The sequence below is a fragment of the Tachypleus tridentatus genome, chromosome 7 (genome assembly GCF_004210375.1).
Source record: "Tachypleus tridentatus isolate NWPU-2018 chromosome 7, ASM421037v1, whole genome shotgun sequence".
In the NCBI taxonomy this organism is placed as follows: domain Eukaryota; kingdom Metazoa; phylum Arthropoda; class Merostomata; order Xiphosura; family Limulidae; genus Tachypleus; species Tachypleus tridentatus.
In genome coordinates this window covers 153,606,184-153,629,430 of record NC_134831.1, presented here as the reverse complement: position 1 = coordinate 153,629,430, position 23,247 = coordinate 153,606,184, and the positions used below count along the sequence as shown (strand labels likewise).

The 23,247-nt window shown below is 32.8% G+C and overlaps 1 protein-coding gene across 9 annotated transcripts in view; it reads right to left on the bottom strand.

Annotated features, from left to right (window-relative positions):
* The window catches only part of LOC143256936 (glycogen-binding subunit 76A-like), a 31,435-nt gene extending 9,288 nt beyond the window's left edge, over positions 1-22,147 (bottom strand). Inside the window, exons 1-2 of one of the 9 annotated variants that reach the window (XM_076514832.1) lie at positions 22,045-22,094; positions 17,238-17,434 (exon numbers count right to left, since the gene is read on the bottom strand). In XM_076514832.1, coding sequence (XP_076370947.1) covers positions 17,238-17,434; positions 22,045-22,079 — 232 coding nt within the window. In that variant the 5' untranslated portion in view covers positions 22,080-22,094. Of the gene's footprint in view, positions 1-1,639; positions 1,859-17,237; positions 18,288-22,044 lie in introns of those variants that run through there. The other 8 variants (XM_076514834.1, XM_076514835.1, XM_076514831.1 and 5 more) reach the window with 8 other exon arrangements.
* Between the last annotated feature and the right edge of the window lie 1,100 nt (positions 22,148-23,247).

The window sequence follows — 23,247 nt, the reverse complement described above, 5'->3', positions numbered from 1 at the left end:
TTGTATGTAGAATAAACTTTGGAAGAAAAACCTTATGCTTTATTTTTAATTACCTATATGTAGCTACGAAAAGTTTCTGAATTGTTAATTCCTTTACTTTCTAACTTAAATGTATAACACGGATCACAAACGATTCATTCCTCACATTTTTGGCTTAAATCTGATGAATAAATTTGTTTGGTTAGACCATGCTTTTTCAATTCTTCAACTGAAACTTTTCATTGAATTTAATATGATTATATCATTAAAATACGTAAAAACCTAAACATCGTAAAGTGGATTTGGAGGAAAAAAAACGCATCAGAAGCTTACTCTGTGCAGTAAGCATTGTACGTTTGTTGGTTGTTAACAATAATAACTGTAATACTATCCATTATTGACCTCACCCGGTGTCTTGTTTTTCAAAAACCACTTACCTTTCTCGTTTTTGTTTTTCTACTATTTTTCAAACTAAAATGTCTAATATCTCAATTCATTTGTTGGTCAAAGGCATGTTTTTTCCAGAATCGGATAAATTGAGACCCACGTTACATTAATTTGTATAATACCTTTTATATTTCGAAATTGAGCACAAATCTGTAACTAGTCTACAGATGGTGCGTTCACATTTACTAATGTATAATCAACGTTTCACTCTGATCACAGCATTTTAATACGCGGCATATCGGCTCATAGAATGGCTCCGAGTTTGTTTTGTTTTCAAGCACATATTATATTTTCGATTGATGAATTTGATCACGCCTAAGATCCCACATTAATTTACTATATCTCTGCTTAAAAGAATTAGGTGCCGAGGTGATGTAATATTATTGAAACGTTAGAATGTTATATATAATACTAAACTACTCCACATAAAGTAGACATAGGTACTAAACTACAAATTAAAAGCTCAACTTTTAATTATTTCAAGTTCATCATTTAATATACAAAATTCTAGAGTATATTAATTTAAAACATCTCCATTAGTTTACGAGAACATTAAACAGCACCGCTGAGAATACGGATGTGTAAGCGACGCTGTCGAATGACTGGCTAACTGACATAGACCAACGAGCTATATCTGTCAATATACCAGTACTACTAAAACAAAGCTGGCTTCAACTGTGACTAAGGTTACTGTTTTACTGATCTTACTTCAGACAGTAGTCAAGCATCAGTATGTTTCAACCACGGCTGGATTTTAGTTTTACTGTTAGTATATTAAATTCAAGTGAATAAAAAAAAACACTAAAAACTGGACTCTACAAAGTAAAACTACAAACTTGTACAGCGTTTCATTATTTCACTAAATTTTCGGCAACGTTCCAGAAACTAGGCACATACCAATAATATGCCTATTAAATGAAACAATTATTTATAAAATGCGTAATTATGAGATTGTTTCTCTTCAATTTGTTCAACAACAAAAAAATGCATACATTCGTAACTTCTTTCAACTAACTTTAGAAAATTAATATATTAAATGCACGAGTATCTATGAAATACTACGTATTTCGTTCTTGATACAGACCATCAGTACTTCAAAGTTCAATGGATATTAGAACTAAAGCTCTAACCAGCTCTTTTCTAAACTCTATCCTTCAAAATACAGACTTAAAACTGTGAACAGCAAGACTTAAATAGCCATTGCAAAACCTACCCTTAATCACTGAACACGGCACTCTACAGTTAACGAGCGCAGGCATCCTAACGTTTCATAAAAAAAACAACTGGCGTAACACCTCCCGACTCACAACCAACTATACTTAAATGCTAGCTAACGCGTAATACTTGTAGAATTCTCATCGACTACGAGATTCGTTCCACCCTCTCGGTTTATTTATAAATGTAATGTTATTATATCGGCCTACATTTCACAATCTCCATTAAAAAAAAAAGAAAGAAGAGCAAATGTTCGGTAATGTGTTTGTTTACACTAAATTTGCTCTACACGTGTCTTGGAGATTGAATAAAAAATATAAACGCACAAAATATTCATCACGTTTGCAGACTCTAACCAATGCCAGTGTCAAGAAATGATTACGTATCACTTCTGAACACACGTGCGCGAAAAGATCGAGTCTACTGACGTAAGTTTCTTTGAAGGTGACATTAGCAAGCAACCTCGTGCTACGCGAATGTATTCTATTCCTATAAAATGGTTAAGTCTGCCAATGGATGATTATGCTTTAGTTATGTGGAAAATTAGGCGCTACCCTAAAGACCGCTCGAATAAACATATCGAAACCGAACTACTTAGTACTCTATATAAAAATCGTTTTTCGAATATAAGAATACAATATCACTATCTACGAGATCGCAATACACCCTAGGAAATTAACTATTTGGGTTTGTTTTGTTTTGAATTTCGCGCAAAGCTACACGAGGGCTATCTGCGCTACCCATCCCTAATTTAACAGTGTAGGGAAGACAGTCATCATCACCCACGCCAACTCCTGGGCTACCAACGAAAAGTGGGATTGACCGTCACATAATAACGCCCCCACGGCTGAAAGAGCGAGCATGTTTGGTGTGACGGGGATTCGAACCCGCGAGTGCCTTAACCACTTGACAATGACGGGCCCTAACTATTTGGGTTTGTTTATAAAGCGAAGTTGGATCACGAGAAAGAAAGGGGTGTAAATATTAACTACTTTCATAGTGTAAGACTGATCACTACATTTAAATATCAAGTTTATCTTAATGCAGTAAAAATAAATAAAGAGAATAAAAGCATGATCAAAATGAATAAATGTGGAATATTTCTTATTTCTTTAGTTATAATAATAACTCTCACGACAACGGCATAAATCACAGCATTATTAAAATATCCTTAATTTGTCAATCAATGTTCGTCTTATTTGATCATGTCTCGCTCGTTAAAATAAAAACAAAACAAAGAGTACTTACTACGTTTCCTATCAACCCACCCAAAGCTGCATGCGTTACTAATGAAAACGGTATGTTTTTATTGTTGACTGTAGACACTTTTACTTTGTGCTTGTTGTACAGTTTTTTTCCAGATTACTCTGTTAAATTTCGCACAAAGGTACTCTCGGGGTATCTGCGTTACCTGTCACGAGTTTTGAAGTGATAAACCAATGGGAGGGGAGTTACAAATTAGCACCACAAACTGTCAATTCTTGATCTATTACTTACCAAGAATAGTCATATTCTAACTCAAAAGACAAGCGTGTTCGGTAAAATTTGTTTTACATTACAAAACTTCGTAGGCAGAGCTCTTTTGCTGTTGTTTTACAAACGCAATTTCTCCTGTCGTATTTTGAACACAAATCTCAGTTTCCTGGAAATTCAGTAGCATTTTTGCTAGTAATTGTGAAAATAAAAGTTTCACAGAAGATCACAATTTCTTGGAAAGTTTCATGTCTATGCTTTTAATCTACTTAAATCTGTTTACGATGATACCGAACTGTTCTTGTATTGACCACAATTAGTTTTACCTGTTGTTACAGGGTCTTCCCTAGGGTCCCATAATGAAGGGCCCTGAACTCTCAAACTTTATCTCAAGAGTCTCAACGAGATTTAAGGGTCCCATGGTTAGAATTTAATAAAATCAAACAAAAAAGGAGAAAACACTTCAGTGTCAGTACAAAACCGTATTTACAATGTACACTATGTTTACCTTCTGGAAGTAGAAAAACAGCATGTTAATACTCAAAGAAAAACTTTACTTACAATCTACACTGCATGTTGTTTCCTTTTATGAATTAAAAGTAATTTTCATAAGATTAAAAATACTTTTCAATAAAATTTTTGAAATATTATTCACAAAATCTCTTAATTAACAAACAGATTGCGCTATGTTTTATAAAGAACTTAGCTTAGAAATACTAAAAAAAAACACGTACAAAACGTCAAATTTGCTGATGTAAGCGCCATTAGCGGTGAAATTGGATATCACCGTTCTCAGTCTTTGTGTGACTTTCCTGTTGTTCAGACGCTATTTTATTGTATTTTTGTTATTTTTATTGCATTTTTATCCATGGAAAACAGTTTTACGTACGATGCCGAATCTAAAATAAAAGTTATTTTGTGCGCTGAACAAATGGGTATCGTGCAGTTGGTAAAAAGTATACAGTGTGAGAGGTAAATGTACGTCGTTGGGGTGGTATGAAAACCGAGTTGTTTTCTTGCAAGCAAGGTCGAGTCGTTTTCTGGCCCACAGAAAGGAAAACATCCTGAAATTGATGCTGCCGTTTTAACGTATTTCAGAGTTACGAAATAAAGGGCTGCTAGTAACGAGAGAAGTCTTAATATTAAAAACAAAAGAATGAGCAGGAAATATTGGTACTTCTTTCAAAGCTAGTCGTGGCTAGTGTGAAAAATTTATGAAAAGAGAAAGTTTATCATTACGGCGAAGAACAACCATTAGTCAAATGAAAATGCTGAAGACGGTACGAAAGATGACATTCTTTGGGACAATAGTGAATCAAGCGATAAAGATGCTTCAACTTCAGAATATAACAGTCAGAAGAAACATTGTAGTAACATTCTGATTAAATTAAGAAAACAAGAAACATTATTGTGATGAAAAATTTAAATTTCCTGTATATTTTATATATTTTTATTATATTTCATTTTAAATACATTATTAACATTTTTGATTCATTCATAAAGTCTTTTAAAACATTTACTTCTTTCTAATTATCATCCAAATTTTCCCTGAAAATCCCTTGTAAAATGTGGGCTGAGTCTTAAATTCGAAGTAATACTGTAATTTACTACTGTACTAAATAATTTATTTAACTAATTAATGCACCAAAGAACACATAATAATAACATAAAAAAATAAGACAATGTTCCATAACTTATATTTTTCTGGCTTTCTAAATGTGCAACAAAAAGCCGTCAAAAATTAACCAAGCTTGTTATTGTGTAGGATAAATTTTGAAATGAAAGGAAAACACAATTCTTTATACACAATATAATACGATACACCATTTAATAAAGAAAATTTGGCTTTCTATTGGTTTTAAATAATATAGTATTAAATGTCAAAAACAACTGCTGGCAAATTCAAATAAAAATATTAAGTAATTTTCTTGGAGGGCGGTAAAAAAAGAGAGAAAATAGAAGACAGATAAAAATGTCACAGTTCTCATCCTAGGGGATGATTGAGAACTTATTAAAAATATTTCCTTTTAAAATGAAGAACTCAAAATTTAAGTAATACTAAACTCCAATTTATTATATATGTTCTGATGTCAAGTTTATTTATATACACTAATAATAAAGTAGCTTAATTAAATTTTGAATGTAACTCTGAAAGGTTGTGGCATGAATAGGTTAATCGCGTGGCTTTACTTTGGTGCAATTTACTGCCATTAATGAAACCTGTTAAACGTTGATGGTAGACAGCTGTGTAAAAATTGTGTCAAATAACTTATATTTAATAATAATAAATATAAGTTAAATATACATGTGTGTCTGTGACCTATTGGCGTTAAATTCGACAATCTACGAACAAGACGCACTCAACTTGTTTTTAAAATGTAACATATTTATTTATTACTGTGTTTTTATTTTACTATTTATGATTGTTTCAGTTTAATATATATTTAGAAATGCATGCAACTTCTATTAAATGTGAATTGCGAAAGTCCCGCTTGTTCTTTAATTTGTAGAAGATTCTTGCGCGTAACAATCAACAATGTACGATATGTACAAATAAAATATCAGTATTGTTGCCTTCCCTGAAATTTCTGGAAAAATCTCTTCTCAAGCTTGCAGAAGGTAACCAACACAACGCAATGAGACAGTTTACTAATATTGTTGGTTCACTACAGTCAGTATAATATAAACCTCGAAAGTTATAATTGTGATAAACGCTTACTGATCGGGTCTCTATAGATATTTGACCAGGAACGTTTATAATTTAGAAGATTATAAACCGTTCAACTTCTGAGAATTAACTTCGGACGTTAGTATTTATACGAAGACAACTCCCATTTCTAATTTTCTCAATAAACACTTCTCTTTACACAAGAACACTGTATCGTGATAACCTACAACTGATGTCCAAAACAAAACAGATTTGCTTAATCTTTACCACTCGCAACGGTACAGCTTATATAATCACGCTCATGGATTATGAACAAGACACTTTTTATCTAGAATTACAGAACCCAAATAAAGTTTGGAGCTTTAGGTGAAAGATTATTCTAAAATACATTCATTAATATTATACTGCCATAGTTATCAGTTTATCCCAGTTAATTTGGGCAAATGATTTAATAAAATAATCCTAAAATGCATCAGTAAACCATTAAAAAATATGAAGTTAGTAATCACAACAACGATGCTTTAAAACTTTACAATTTTATTTTAACACTACTAAAATAGTATACAGTATTATATACTGTTCTGCAAGTAGTTATTACATTTGCCCCAGTAACCAGTGGCTTTGAGACAATGAATAGCTGACCAATTGCTGTAAAATAAATATTGGTTATTTGTTTATACCGGGAATACTGAATACTATAAAACCATCAAAAAAATTTAAAAACTGAGCAATACGGTTGTGGGAAAATGTTTATATGCGACTTTCATTTATGCACCAGTGTGCTATGAGTTATACCCAGTAGTTGTAAATTTACGTGATCCACAAGATGACTTAATCCTTGAGAACTTATTAAAAATATTTCCTTTTAAAATGAAGAACTCAAAATTTAAGTAATACTAAACTCCAATTTATTATATATGTTCTGATGTCAAGTTTATTTATATACACTAATAATAAAGTAGCTTAATTAAATTTTGAATGTAACTCTGAAAGGTTGTGGCATGAATAGGTTAATCGCGTGGCTTTACTTTGGTGCAATTTACTGCCATTAATGAAACCTGTTAAACGTTGATGGTAGACAGCTGTGTAAAAATTGTGTCAAATAACTTATATTTAATAATAATAAATATAAGTTAAATATACATGTGTGTCTGTGACCTATTGGCGTTAAATTCGACAATCTACGAACAAGACGCACTCAACTTGTTTTTAAAATGTAACATTTATTTATTACTGTGTTTTTATTTTACTATTTATGATATAAATATATATTTAGAAATGCATGCAACTTCTATTAAATGTGAATTGCGAAAGTCCCGCTTGTTCTTTAATTTGTAGAAGATTCTTGCGCGTAACAATCAACAATGTACGATATGTACATATAAAATATAAGTATTGTTGCCTTCCCTGAAATTTCTGGAAAAATCTCTTCCCAAGCTTGCAGAAGGTAACCAACACAACGCAATGAGACAGTTTACTAATATTGTTGGTTCACTACAGTCAGTATAATATAAACCTCGAAAGTTATAATTGTGATAAACGCTTACTGATCGGGTCTCTATAGATATTTGACCAGGAACGTTTATAATTTAGAAGACTATAAACCGTTCAACTTCTGAGAATTAACTTCGGACGTTAGTATTTATACGAAGACAACTCCCATTTCTAATTTTCTCAATAAACACTTCTCATTACACAAGAACACTGTATCGTGATAACCTACAACTGATGTCCAAAACAAAACAGATTTGCTTAATCTTTACCACTCGCAACGGTACAGCTTATATAATCACGCTCATGGATTATGAACAAGACACTTTTTATCTAGAATTACAGAACCCAAATAAAGTTTGGAGCTTTAGGTGAAAGATTATTCTAAAATACATTCATTAATATTATACTGCCATAGTTATCAGTTTATCCCAGTTAATTTGGGCAAATGATTTAATAAAATAATCCTAAAATGCATCAGTAAACCATTAAAAAATATGAAGTTAGTAATCACAACAACGATGCTTTAAAACTTTACAGTTTTATTTTAACACTACTAAAATAGTATACAGTATTATATACTGTTCTGCAAGTAGTTATTACATTTGCCCCAGTAACCAGTGGCTTTGAGACAATGAACAGCTGACCAATTGCTGTAAAATAAATATTGGTTATTTGTTTATACCGGGAATACTGAATACTATAAAATCATCAAAAAAATTTAAAAACTGAGCAACACGGTTGTGGGAAAATGTTTATATGCGACTTTCATTTATGCACCAGTGTGCTATGAGTTATACCCAGTAGTTGTAAATTTACGTGATCCACAAGATGACTTAATCCTTCTACTGAACCCTTTTAAAGAATTGTCAGCTATTCGGAAAGGCTGAAGTTTATGGGTCTTGAAACTTCATTATTTTGATGATCCTTTGTGGTAACTATTTCACCGTGGCCTCTGCTGAACTGTAAATCCGAAACAGAAGTGAATTTTGTTCAAAGGGATATTACACCCTTGTGCAAATTAATTGAAACAAGTTGCCATTTTACAATATTTTCAGCATGGCGGCCGGTGTAGGCTCGCTGGACCAGCTGATTTCCTTTAATAGTCATTTTTTCACACATACGGCGTCATTGATTGATTGTGTTTTGCAGTACGGTCGATCTATTTTTGGGATATATGACGAAATTTTGAGGAATATTATGTCATTTGAAATTGTGTTAGAAGGACAATGAAACCAGTCAAAAAACAACTTCTTACCGACTAAATGAAGAAAAAACAGTATCAATGGGGTCTGAACTACAAGAACTGGATGCAAGAACAATGAAGGAATGTGTTATTCAGTGACGACACTCATTTCTTCGTACAGGATCAAAGAAGTCTGCATGTTTGCAGATCTCCAGGTGAGAAACTTCGAGAATCTCACATCAATCAGTTCGTAAAACATCCCTTGGAGATGTTTTGGGGCTTTTTCAGCTACTATGGTGTCGGAGGCTTACATATCGTAGAAGGTATGATGTGAGGACCAGAGTACATTGAAGTTTTGCAAAGAAGAGTCATTCCAGAATTGAAAAAGATTTCCGGATGGATCTGGCATTTTTCGGCAAGATCTGGCTCCGTGCCACACATCGAAACTTGTGAAGAATTTTGACTACAATGCGAATAAAGGTGCTGGACTGGCCTGGAAACTCTCCGGACTTAAAACTTCTTGAAAATCTTTGGGCGATTTGTAAAGAAAGACTTCGAGGAAAAGACTGTACTACAAAAGATAAGCTAATTGAGGCCATAATTGAGGTATGATACCGCGATCCAAAAATTAATAAAGATTGCAGTCAACTCGTGGTCTCGATGCCAAAGCGGATTAATGAACTTCTGAAAAATAAAGGCGGGTATAACATGTATTAATTTGCGAGTAATTTTTGGATTGCCAGAAATAAAACGTAAAAAATTGAAAAAATCGTAATTCATTTTCAAACACCCTTTTAAATATATACGACTCAAAAGTAATGTTTCTAGCTTTTATGAAAGCTAACTCACATTTTGCTTTACAATATTGTACATACTATAGTAGTATTACATTTTACAGAACTGTGGCATAGCATGAATAAAGGTGAATGTGTACATACACAATATTTATTCTTATTATATTGTTGTTTACATACTATCTGAACAGCGTCTACCAAAGGGAATGGAATCCAGGTTTATTGTATTACAAGTATGTCATATTACCTCTGACCCACTGGGTGAAGTACATACAGATCTAGAACAGGACAGGTGTAAAGTGAATATAGTATTCAAAGATCTCCATGCAGTTATGAATATAGTATTCAAAGATCTCCATGCAAGTTATGAATATATAGTATTTTCAAGAGTTCATACTTACACACGACATTAAATATGTATATCTAAAGTATTTAGAACGTAGCCCCACTCCAAGTCCATGATGATATTTATTGCACTAAATAACATTCTCGCGTAAATATTTATTTTTACTGTAACAGACAAATTTCAAAGAGAATGTATCTAGATGTAATGAGGCTTCCCCAATGTCCCCAACGAAACATGGGTATGCCTGGTTACCAGCAGCCGGGTTTCTGCATTTTTGTTTGTTTGTTTTTTGTTGTTTCTTTAAATTAAGCACAGTCTCCCTGGCAGTGTCACGTGCCCCAGTTCACTAGAATGTTTGTTTTGTTCATGAACTGTGCGGAAAATTATTCTAGGCGTCTACAAACTAGTCTAGTACGGCATCTAGCCAGTCGACACGACCACCGACTGCTAATAAACTAGACTAATACGGCATCTAAGCAGTAGACACGACCACCGACTGCAAATAAACTAGTCTTGTACAGCATCTAGCCAGTCGACACGACCACTAAGTGTTGTTACATTGACTAATGGGATTTAACCATTATTCTGAGAATGAACTTGTGGGCCCACGGAGCGCTATTTCTTTTGAAATTTGTTTTTGTTTTACCAATAATGGGGCACGAAATACCAGATTAATAAACGGCACGTTAAACATCGGACCTAAATCTACCGGTAAATGCGACGTAAATTTTCTTGTTATTGTTTCATAACGGCATGCTTTAGATTTTGACACAAGGTTAGTATTGTGCGCGATTAACATTGGTAAATCAAATACTGTAGAAATTGTTTATATTCCATTTTTCTTTCTAGAAACTAAACTCTAAATGGTCGTCACAGATTATTCAAGTCAATTTTCAAACAAGCAATATTATATTAGAAAAATTCAGTTACTTTCGCAAACTCGCAGAAACAAAGGATGGAGCTAGTGAACAAGGAATACTTGTTTTGAGTTTGCATCACAAGATAACGTCATGAAACTTCCGCATAATATACTTTGTCGATATGCAAATAAACACACAATTTTACTAATTTAAGACGAATATTGATATACGACCACATACAAAAAGGAACGATTAACATTAAATAAATTATTGGTTAAAAGAACAAATACTTAGAGCGTTTTGAGTCCGTTTACCGTCACCAGTGTGAAAAATAAGTATTTAATAATAACACAGAAATACCTCTAATGTTAGCATGTTAAGATAATTAAACATCAATTATGTAATTGTTAGGACAAATGAAATATACATAAATATAACAAACTACTCATAGTAACATTTTACGTCTTCTCTGTTTGTTCCTTTCAGTGTCTTTATTAACTACTAAAAATTTGATGAACACAACTACTACTTGGCTAAAACAAAAATTGTGCAAATCACATGAAACTTGCACAATCACTTCATTCTCTCAAGTAATTCAGCACTGAATATTTCCACAAAAATTAGTACAGTATATGAAACTCTTCCACATTATTTTAAACAAATAGCAAAGTTATATCAAAGATAGGATCTCAATACATTGTTCAAAATAGGTGGAGATGCCGCCCACTAACCCCCGAATATTATTCATAAAAAAAACTCGCGAGTTTTGATAATTTGATAATTATTTGCACCACTAAGGCCTTGTATGATCAGTGATTCCCCCCCCCTCAAAGAAACTTGAATAAATCAGTAAGACCTTTATCAAATTCAGAGGCAAATATATATTTGAGGCAAGACGTCTACACAATTAAAACACGTTAAACACGAGGTCATATCCTTACTAGATATATGTCAAAACTCGATTTAATAACCTTAACAAAATACATTTAACAAGCGAAACTACTCGTCCCCAGTGACAGAAGTTTAAATTAATCTACCAACTTAAATTATTTCATGAACTTTAAAAATATTGTGTTGCACTCTGAACTACTTATACCGCCCACCACGAAAAAGTAATTGTTGAGCACTTCAGCCATGCTAAAAGCTGCTCAACAATAATACATGGTAAACCATAATTTAAAATGATAGCGGAATTTATTCCTAACAATTAAGTGTTGCATATGCTGCTTTTGAAATAAAACTTAGCATCAACACCCACCATCCACGCCTGTTCTTCCGTTACATTCAAAGTGTATGTCGAACTTTATCTGGGTGATCAGCTTTTTAAACACAGGGGAAGCGGACGCCATAAACGGATGAAGGTTCATAAAAGAAGATAAATTTTTTAAAACGTCTTATTTTTTAAAAGGAAATTGGTAGTACAAGGTGTTCGAAAAGTAACTGTGCACTTATATATTTATTAACAGACATGTTTCAATATAGAATACAGGAGGTAAATATGAATGACAATTATAAGCAATGTTGAAAGTGACTTCCATTGGTATCAATACAGGCCTGGATCCTTCTTATTTTGTTTCTAAACACCGCTATCAGTTGCTGGCTTGAAATAGACTGAATAAAATATGATTACAAAACTGCACAGTGACTTTCCGAACACCCTGTATTTATATATTAAGAAATGTCATCACTACTACTACTATTACAGATGTGACTGATTTACTATCATATATCTACTTCAACATCGATAGTTGTGATAGTTAGGCATGTAGTACCATACCGTTAAATCCATACGACACAATTCCCGCCTAGTCATTAAAGTTGTAGAAGATTTTCGAGTGTAAGTGTTTATATACACAAACACACGAGTGTATCGTCAGTATTTTTGTACAGACTGAAATTTTCAGACGCTCTCCTCACGCCTATAAATGTAATCAACGATAAGTGCCAAGATACAGTATAAACTGTAAAATATTTCCAGTTACACGTTTATTTTAATACCTACTTGTGTTTTAGTTTGATGCATGTGACGTATACTGTTGGATGTGTACTGCGCAAGTCTCGCCTATTCTCTTAATTTGTAGAAGATTCTCGAGAGCAAATTCAACAATATGTGGCTTACGTGTTTTCAACCATTGTCGAATGTTATAAAATTTCGCCTTAAATACAAACCAACGTGTCGAGAGACATTATTATTATTATTGGTCAGCTACAGTCATTGTGCTATAAACCTCGAAAGCTATAATTGTGATTAACGCTTATTAATCGCTAGTCAGTGCTCGTGTCACTGCTTAGATGCCGTACTAGTCTAGTTTATTGGGCTACTCTTAACCACCAGGCCCCAGCATTTAACTAGAAACGTTTATAGATTTCGAACATTTCTAACCGTTCAACATCAGTAAATTAGTTCGGACGTTATTATTTCTATGAGGGCATTAAATATCTTTGCCGGAGAAAGTTGGCTTCTAGCCGGTGTGAGACCAACCAAGAAAGGGCATCGTTAACCCAAGCGAGATGTATCAATATCAACTCAGAATTAATCTGCTTGTCGTGGTCCTGAACCGTCAATAAAATACTCAGTTCTATACTGGATACAAGACCCAGTGTTCTCTATAAATTTATAAAACTATTATATGAAAATAAAAATTTGTAATAATCGTTATTAATTGTGTTATTGTTGGTATATTAAAATCTATTTGTTTTAAAAAAGAAAACTGTGTACCAGTCTTGTTAACAAATATCATAAATTGTATACTTACCGACATTTAATAAACTTCTAAATTTAAATTATTATTTAACTTATTTTCAAGTGATTTGAAATTGTAATACGTAACACAGGGCTACAAACATTTATGAATGTTTGAGTAAGACGTTTGAAAAAGCAAAAATTTAAAGTGCGGTAAAATGCTGCAACTGGCGAAGATAGTCATCTTTTTGGAGATGAGTTTCTGAGGCATGTTTCTTCCATAAATTTGTTATTTAAGAAAGCAAAATAATGAAGTCTGGTACATTTTCTGAATAAATATATTGCTCAATTGCACCTGATTCCAGCCAATCAACCAGATAGAAAGCTACTCATTTTTAGCAAAACGATTTTTTTTCATTAATGCGTGTGTGTAAGAACAGGTTCAGACGCGTAAGTGTTGTTTGCTCTGTTACTACCAGATTATGTACACAGAAACAAATCTTACTGATGATGTTACATTATAAAATTTTTCTTTTTTGCCAAGTACTAATTTGTTCACGTCAGTTCACACAGGTTTAAGTCTTTAGCTGCTGTTCTCATTATAAAAAATATGTACGAAAAGTAGAAATAAAACTAAATAAAACAGTTCGATAAAACTAGCTAATGAGAAATATAGCCCAAAGTTTTGGTATTCAAAACATGCCAATTGCTGTTCTGATAAACAGTGAGAAATTAAAAAGCATCAAGCTAATAACAATAATTATTAATATTAAATTTATTGGTTTACACAGAATTGTCGTTAAAAAATACACAAGGGGTTAACAAAGCTTTTAACAGTTTAAACGGAAATATTCTTAGCTATAAAGGTTTTAGGTTTAAATAATCTAAATACGGAAAAACGACAATACACCATTATGACCCTTAATGAGACAAGGAACAAAAGGTTAAATTGTTATTTTGTGTAGATTTAAGTAACTTCTTCACAATAAGCCTTAAAATCTTTAAGCTGGGTATAGTGATTGAAGTAAGTGTACCAAAAGTTAAAGAACTCTTGGTAGAATCCTGATGACCAAAAGTTTCCAATTTGATCACCTATTTTCAAAATGCAAGGGATCAGGATATATATATAAAAAAGTGCACATTACTGCAACTTTTGTTAGCAAGATGTCATAATATAATACAAGACAACAATTAGAAAACTTAGCATGAATGTTGTCATTTAATTCAAAGACTTGGGATGATTCAAAAAATTTTCTCCCTTAACTAATATTATATGCTTACAACAGGCGACATCTGCTCCTTTAAGCCTATTTGTGTTTTCCCATCCTACATTTAGAATAAAAAAAATAAACTCTTCTTTTACTTTTTCTGGAAATCATCAATTCCCCTCTAAAACTGCTAAAGGTAAATCATTCCATATGCTGATCACCCTGTGGAAACAATTAACAGGAGTCCCACCTGTCTTTCCAAATCTTAAAAGTTGCACACTTTTGTCCCATAGTTTTCAGATTGTACCAATTAAATCTCTCTTTAACAGAGGCCTTTATCCAATTGAACTTTCCCAAAAACCTGATTTTCAATACAATCCCTTCCCATCTTTCTTTTTTTGAGATAAAACAAAACATGTTATAAGATCTTAACTGATATCTATAGGTAATAACTTCCATCTTAGTAGCTTTGCTGTAATCTTGTTTACATGCTTGGATAAGATCACACCTGTATACAGTATTCCAACTGAGGCCTAACTAGCAATTTGATAAATACACCATAAATTCTTTCAACTTTACAACTTAGTAACAGCAATATTGAATTGCTTGTATGGCTTCTGTGATTTATCTACATTATTACAATATCCTTATCCTCAAGTCCTGTTATTGAGTAGTTTTTCATTTATATTGGATATCTGATCCAAGTTGTGATAACCCCAATGCATTACTTAACCCTTACTAGAAGCATAAATAAAGGTCTTTTGCCAACTATTTGTCACATCTGTTAATCCAAGTAATTCTGGAATCTTCTATATAGCTAAGTAAGATATCCTAAGTGTTTCATGTCATCAGCAAGCTTATTTTGTAACTTTGCCCCTATCATATTTTCAGATGTACAAGACAATAGAGTTTACTCCTTAAACAATGCCCCTCACCTAATAAACAGGTTCAAAAATAGTTCTAGTATGAACTCTCCAGTTAATAACATATTTAACCAAACCACTTGTTCCTTTAACTTATGTTTACCTATTGTATTAAAATAATTGTATCACTTATCTCAATAAATAACTTCTAGTTGTGAAGCATCTCATATGCTAGTTATAATTAATCAAGGCATTTTTGATTTGTAGTGTATTAATCCCATTTGTTATACAAAAATATTGCTAAAATTGTATCTAAAAATTTAATTTCTGTAACATACACTTATTTTATAAACATGTCTCTTTATAGATCACTATATTAAGGTTTAGTAGTTTTTGCAATAGAAAAGAAGTTCAACTATGATGTAAACTTGTTTGTGACTTAACACATTGTAACATGTTAAAAAACATGAACAACCACACCTGTGCTTGAATATATTAAAAGTAGTAAGTTTTTAAGTTTGGAAATCCAAACCCACACTTGATATTTGCCAAAATTTTCTTACTAAAGTTACAAATTTTATTTTGTTTGATGGTAAAGTTGTCAGTTTAATTTCATTTAATCTCTAGTTACACAGATACTTGAATATAATTGACTACACTTGGTTTGTTTAGTGGGTGGAGCTATATTTAATTTACCTGACTGGCTTTGTTTTATTATGCTTATGTTTCTTTTAGGTAAAGATTTGAAAAAAATTTGTACGAGTCTGTTCAAGCAGTACAATGATAAGATGGGAGATAGAAAATTGATTTTCAGGGATAATTTTAAGCATTGTAAATCCAGCTACAGATTTATTCTTCAACAAAAATTATTTTACTCAGTTATACACTTTTGAAATTGTTTATTGTTGTCACTTATTATAATCGTATCTTAGATAGGTAAATAGTTGCATTAAAATAGTTTTATGTTGCAGTTCTTATGTTTTTAATGTGAAAACTGAAACTGTTTTCTTTTAATTCATTCAGGATGTCAATAAATTTTCTTGAATAATTGAATTTTTTGTCTTTTAATTTCAACTATATTCTTTATAAAGTGCGTTTCATTTGGAATTTAAAACTTACTTACATTAAAAGCTTTAAAAATACTAAATTTAAAGATCTCAAATCAATAGTGAATTAGTAAAGAAATATGCACATTTCATACTACATTGAATTGTGGTTCTGTGTCAGTAAGAAAATAAGTTATTTAATGAAACACGTTCTCCTCATAACCACGTTATTTGCAAGTTTTTGATAAAACAAACTGCAAGTTGAATGTTGAAAGACTAGCTTTCATAACGTAATTACTTAACACATTTCCTTTTAAAACTGTTGCAATATAGAGACTGCCATTTAATATCTAAATCTGGAAATGGTATCAGTATTAATATAACTCATTTATAGCAGCCTCAAATATTCGAAATTAAGTATTCACCAAAGTTTACATTTTTTTTTTTTTAAATGGAAATTATAAAATATTACACAAATATACCATTTTATCAGTATTTGAAAATAAATATGTTTGGGTGAACAATGATTAAACTTATAGTGGGCTGTGTACAAGTCAACCCATCATGTTCTAATTAACATAGACAAGTAGAAACTGAAATGATTTAGTAGTGTAAAATAATTTAGTAAGTAAATATGTATCTCAGAATATCTATAGAAATGACCACAATACAGAGGACAGAATAATAATATAGATCACACAGGCCTTACAGATTGTGTTAACCCTCCTTATGGATCCCAAAAATTTATTGCCAATAAAAATCTTCAACTCTTTTGTTTCGGAACCTAGCTTGCACATAAATTACTTTTATTTTGTAGTTTTTATATAGTTGATCTCTTAAGTAATAAAATAATACATCAAAACTATATCCACAATAACAATTCTTGTAATTTGAGTTGATTTAAAATCTCCACTTTCAATTAATTTTTTATTACACATTTCTTAACAATATTCTTTCATCAATTTATAAATAAATTACCTGGTGATGAACATCCAGAGTCATATGGTGAATCTGATAGGTTAAGTTGATTAAGTTTGGCACTCAGAAGTTGAACTTTCTTTTGAACATGCTGTCTAATGACATCTGCACACAGTTGGCAGTAAGAAAGATTTCTTGGCAGATAAAGATAATATCTATCTGTATCTTTAGACAAAGTCATTTCCATAGGTGATGAACTATCAAGTGAATAAGTACTATACTGTAGATTTACAGGCAAGTCCAAAGAAAAGCTAGTTCTATGGCCAAGTTTTCCACGCATTGGCCTTCTGTGAAATAATGGACTAAAACGATCTTTTCCATTAAAGTTACTCATTTTCTAACAGTACATGCGTAAATACTTTAGACTACATTAATGGATTAAGACAGTCAATATAATACTATTAGTGTTAAATTCATGAATATCTAAATTATTTAATTTCTTGTATTGTAAATAGGGAACAATCCTAATGTTCTATATTAAATTATACATACATATATACACACAATTCAGCTATAACAAACAATAAATTCATAAAAAAAAACTATACGAATTTATCTAATTACCCCTTTTAACTCCAAAACGTGACACGTAAATGCATTATGCATACTATATCCTACTAGTAAATTAGTATACAAATTTACATTGTATATGCTGCTAGTGTTATAAAAACAGTTCCTGATGAAAAATTCCAGAAATTATCTTGTAGAATATGCAAAGTACCGACATTTTAAGTTTGTTGGTTACAAGCTTCTTGTAACAAAAAACAAAAAAGTTAACATAGAAGAAATAAACCTTTCTTCTACCGTTATAAGTTATAGAAGATTTAACACAATAACTGTCATAGACTAACACGATTATATCTTTGTAACTTGGACATCCACTATTATCACTTTCAATCATAAATATTAATCGTTGACGTTACTGTTTCCGCTATTGTTATCTTGCTACAACTCTCAACTTTACAAACACGTTCAATATACTAAACTAGTGAACAGTTTAATTTACAGCGCAACAGAACACCAGACGCTATCTATAGCGCTACCTGTTGACATTTTATAACAACTGCAATCAATATATCTTATCAATTACCAAATTTTCAAATACTATAAAATCCTTCATAAAAAATCCCGATTGAAAGGTATAATACAACAATAACTACAATTAATTCACATTGTCGATTTTAATCAATATTCATGAGAATAAACATTTATATACAACATTTTCTTTACTTAATACATGCACCCAAAATGGTTAATTTAATTTTTTGATTGGTTGGTTGTGAACTATACGAAATAACGTAAATTTACTGTACGAATTGGCCATACGTCTTTTAAAATGATAGAATATAAAAGTCACTAAAATATCTCCACTTAATTTTAACCACAGCTTGAGTACGTTATATTAAAACGATTTTGGAGCATCACCACGTTGTTACAGTTTATGTCGCCATCTCTAAACAATTTTGAAGCATCACCACGTCGTTACAGTATATGTCGCCATCTTTGATTATGCTCTATCTGACAAATGATCGTCTTGAAAACAGCTCTGCAATCTTGTTTCTATTTCAAAGAGTTCTGTCTTAAGATTATCATCTTTAAAGTACACACCCTTCGTGACTGCTTTGCTTCTCAAGTTATTTAGTGTCATCGTATGTTTCATTATTCAGAAGTGTGCAACAGTTAAGTCGTGCAAACAACTTGTGTACACATGACTTGTAGAGTTTTTTAAGATCAAGATCTTTTATTATTAATGTTGTGTACTATTGTCTGAGGCACATGGATGTCTTTTTCCCCCGAACTTTGTTTTCCTGATCTTGGTTATTGACATATATTCTTCCCTTTCTTATCTAATGACTTGGGTATAAAGAGTATTTTCATTTTAGAGATTCTAAATCATCGATCTAAACACATCTTTACGATCCAATTCTACGAATATTTTGTTGTCGCATACTTTTCACAAAAATGGTTAGTTTTTGATTGCATCAGACTAGCTACGTAATGTCAAACTATTTTAAAATGCATTTTAATATACTTAATCTATAACGATTTTATATCAGCTGTGGTTGTTAAGTGACTTATTGATTTGTATATTCCAAATCATTTTAGTATAACGTAGTCAACCTTCTGTGTTCCTCTACGAAACTTGTTCTCAACCATTTATACATTTTTTTCTAATTAAACATTTTATTTCACAACATTTTGTGATGGGGTTTCTTCCACTAAGTTGATTTTAACTCTTTAGTCCTAGACTAATATTTTTATTGTACATTTTTATGTTAAGTCAGAATAAAGAAGATATTTGCTCAGATGAACCAAATTATAGAGCTTAGATAAGCTTGTTTGTTTTTTAATTTCGCACATAGCTGCTCAAAATCTATCTGTGCTAGCCGTCCCTAATTTAGCAGTGTAAGACTAGAGGGAAGGGCTAGTCATCACCACTCACCGCCAACTCTTGGGCTACTCTTTTACCAACGAATAGTGGGATTGACCGTCACATTATAACGCCCCCCACGGCTGAAAGGTCGAGCATGTTTGGCGCGACCGGGATGCGAACCCGCGACCCTCAGATTACCAATCGCACGCCTTAACATGCTTGGCCATGCCGGGCCACTGAGATAAGTAGATTGTGTTACTGAAAAAGTCCAAAGTTTGTTTCATCTTAAGAGTAAACTCTAATTTTAATATAAAATGTTCAAAACATACTTGCACATCTTCCATTGCAGTGGCCCTGCATGGCCAAGCGCGTAAGGCGCGCGACTCGTAATTCGAGGGTCGCGGGTTCGCGCCCGTGTCGCGCTAAACATGCTCGCCCTCCCAGCCGTGAGGGCGTTATAATGTTACGGTCAATCCCACTTTTCGTTGGTAAAAGAGTAGCCCAAGAGTTGGCGGTGGGTGGTGATGACTAGCTGCCTTCCCTCTAGTCTTACACTGCTAAATTAGGGACGGCTAGTACAGATAGCCCTCGAGTAGCTTTGTGCGAAATTCCAAAACAAACAAACAAACCAAAACAAATCCATTGCAGCAATGAAAACGCTATTTTTCCAATAAAATATACCAGGGCCACGGTCTGTGACAAGATTTCTATGTGACTTTTAACAGATACAACGTTTTTGGGATTGCATACACAGTTACATTTTATATTTATCGGTATTTTATTATTTTAGTTATTTTGCTCACTCGGTTTTCGGAAATCAACCTCCCCCACTTTTAGAATAATGGAAAAAACGCTTTTACGTAGTTTAATGCAACAAATTAAAATATAATTACGTGTCGTGAATAAAAATACAATATTGGCTTTTGATAATCGCTTTTAAATTTTATGTAAACAGGTTATAGCGTATGCAGGAAATACAGAAACTCACTAGCTGTCGCTCTCTCACTCATATACACAAACACACACACATATATATGTATATATCAGGAAAGATCAGTACCATCTCTCTTAATATATCTCCTTCACTTCTATTGCAATGTTTGCTTTTGCTAGACTGAAATTAATAACGGTTATGGTCCTTTGGCGCCAGTAAATCGTAGGCATGCGTAAAGCAAAGACATCAACTTATGTAATCTAATAAAGTTTTGTTGCTGTTTTGTTTTTCTGGCTGGTTCAGTCTACACGCAAAATCAATATTATTTTTGTGCGATTTTGGCAGTTTAGAAAAAAACATTTAATTCAACCACTACTGTTCGGTGTTTGTATTTTGTCTGCACGTTTAATTTTTAGACTAATTTGAAATTTAAAAAGCACTGGATAGAAGAATGTAATTGAGATAAATGAAAGACATGTCTGCAGATGACCCTTTGTCTACGTACAAAGTGACGGTAAAATTTTTTATTACTTGTTTTCTTGGTAATCTAACAGTTTTAATTCAATAATTGTACATACACTAATGCTGACATGGCTATACAAATGCTTTATGGCTATATTTTATTACATCTGTACATCAAGTAGAAAAAGTTTGATTTTCCTGTTTCCGCTTTTCTTTCTTTTACTTTTTTGGCACAAATTACGAACATACATTTTCCATAAAATACCGAGAATTAAAATAATTTTTTGGTATTCCATTATATCCAACAATTTCTACTCTAGACTGTAGGGTTTAATTTCTGAGATCATGCACTAGTAATCAGTAAGCACACATATACAAGAGCGTGTACATAAATCTGCCGTTCGTCACCCTCTAACCTTCAGAACTGCCGAGTATTGTTGTAAATTCCAACATATTCTGTTTTTGATTTAGTGGCTCTTACTCTCGATTGTCATTAAAGGAAAAGAAAGGCAAGAGGAATTCTTCTTACAAACTGTCAGTATGAGCCCCCCCTTTAATTTCAAAACTAGTAACAGTTATTATTAGATCGTCAGAACTTATATATACACGTATTAACTACACCTACGCATCACACTCACCAAATTCGCTCTCCTGCCCATGTTAAACACTAACTCTTGATGTCATACAAATCATGATGACGTAAGATATCTTTCAGCTAAACTGTGTTGTTAAGCGATCAGCCTAGTGGCTTCTTGTACTTAACAGTCCTAAAAATACATACACTGCTGGCCAAAATCTTAAGGCCAATGAACACAAAGAAAAAATATGCATTTTGCGTTGTTAGACTCAACCACTTATTTGAGTAGACCTTCGAAAAATGAAAATAAGAAAAGGGGGGGGAAAAAAAAACTTTTTTAGCATTTAATAAGGAAAATGTGAACACTACGAAATTAGCACTGCACCATGTTGATAGCTACCTCCAGACTTTCAACTGGCGTGTGGTGCATAACATCCTTCCAGTGAGGGAGCATACCTACCTGTGGAACACATATACAAGTGAGTTGTATCCCATGTGTCACACCCTGGTGGAGTCTGTCTTGCACAGGTTGGTCCTCTGTCTGACATCGGTGGAGATCTGGGAAAGGGTTATGGGCCTCTTCTGGGTCCTGTCCCTCTTGGCAGAGACCATCCTGTACCATGTACCTATCCCTGTTCCCAGCCACCTGGCCTTTTCCTTTCAGTACACAATTACCATCTTTAAGTACGTCACATGGCTTGCTCAGAACAACTTGGTCTTCAAGCGAGCTCCGGTGTCGTACTTTTCGATACTGGGAAAGGCCAGATATAGGCTGTTACTCCGCCTTGAGACGGACTACCAGCGCCTGTGTTGCGGGACGTCTCGCCCTTTTGTGCGTTGGTGGGGGGTCGGATGGAAATTGGTTTATGAACCACTCTGCCTCCACTCTCGCTTGGTGTACTTTTGTACATATTCGGGTTTGTATGTGTGTAAATATATATTTTCTTCATTTGTAAATTTTCATGTTTGTATATATTTCATGTGTTTTTTGTAAATATTAATGTTTGTATACATTTAATGTTTTCTGTAAATATTACTGTTTATATATATTTAATGTTTTTCGCTTGTTTATCTTTCATGTCTTGCCTTTTATGAGAGCCAATGAGAGCAAAAGAGCTGTCTGAGGCCTTCAGACCATCTGTACGAAAATTAAAGCTGAAGCCGAACTGGACCCTGCAACATGACAATGACCCAAAACATACCAGTAAATCCATCAAGAACTGGCTGAAAACTAAGAAATGGAGAGTCCTGGAATAACCAAGTCAAAGCCCAGATCTTACTTCCATTGAGATGCTGTGGGGTGACTTGAAACGGACTGTACATGCAAGAAACCCCTCAAATATCTCACAGCTGAAAGAATTCTGCATTGAGGAGTGGAGCAAACTTTCTTCAGATCGATGTCAGAGACTGGTAGATGGCTACAAGAAGCGTCTCACTGCAGTTATTTCAGCCAAAGGGGGTAACACTTGCTATTAGGGGGTAGGGTGTCCTAACTTTTTCCTCAGTTAGAATATGCAGTTTTATAGAATTACATTTACAGAAGATCTTAATGTATTTTCTTCAGTTTTAATTGTTTAGTTATATTCCTATAATCTCTTAGTATTGTTGAAATTGAGATTAAATATCTATATATCCAAAAATGTTACAAAAATACACAGGCTTT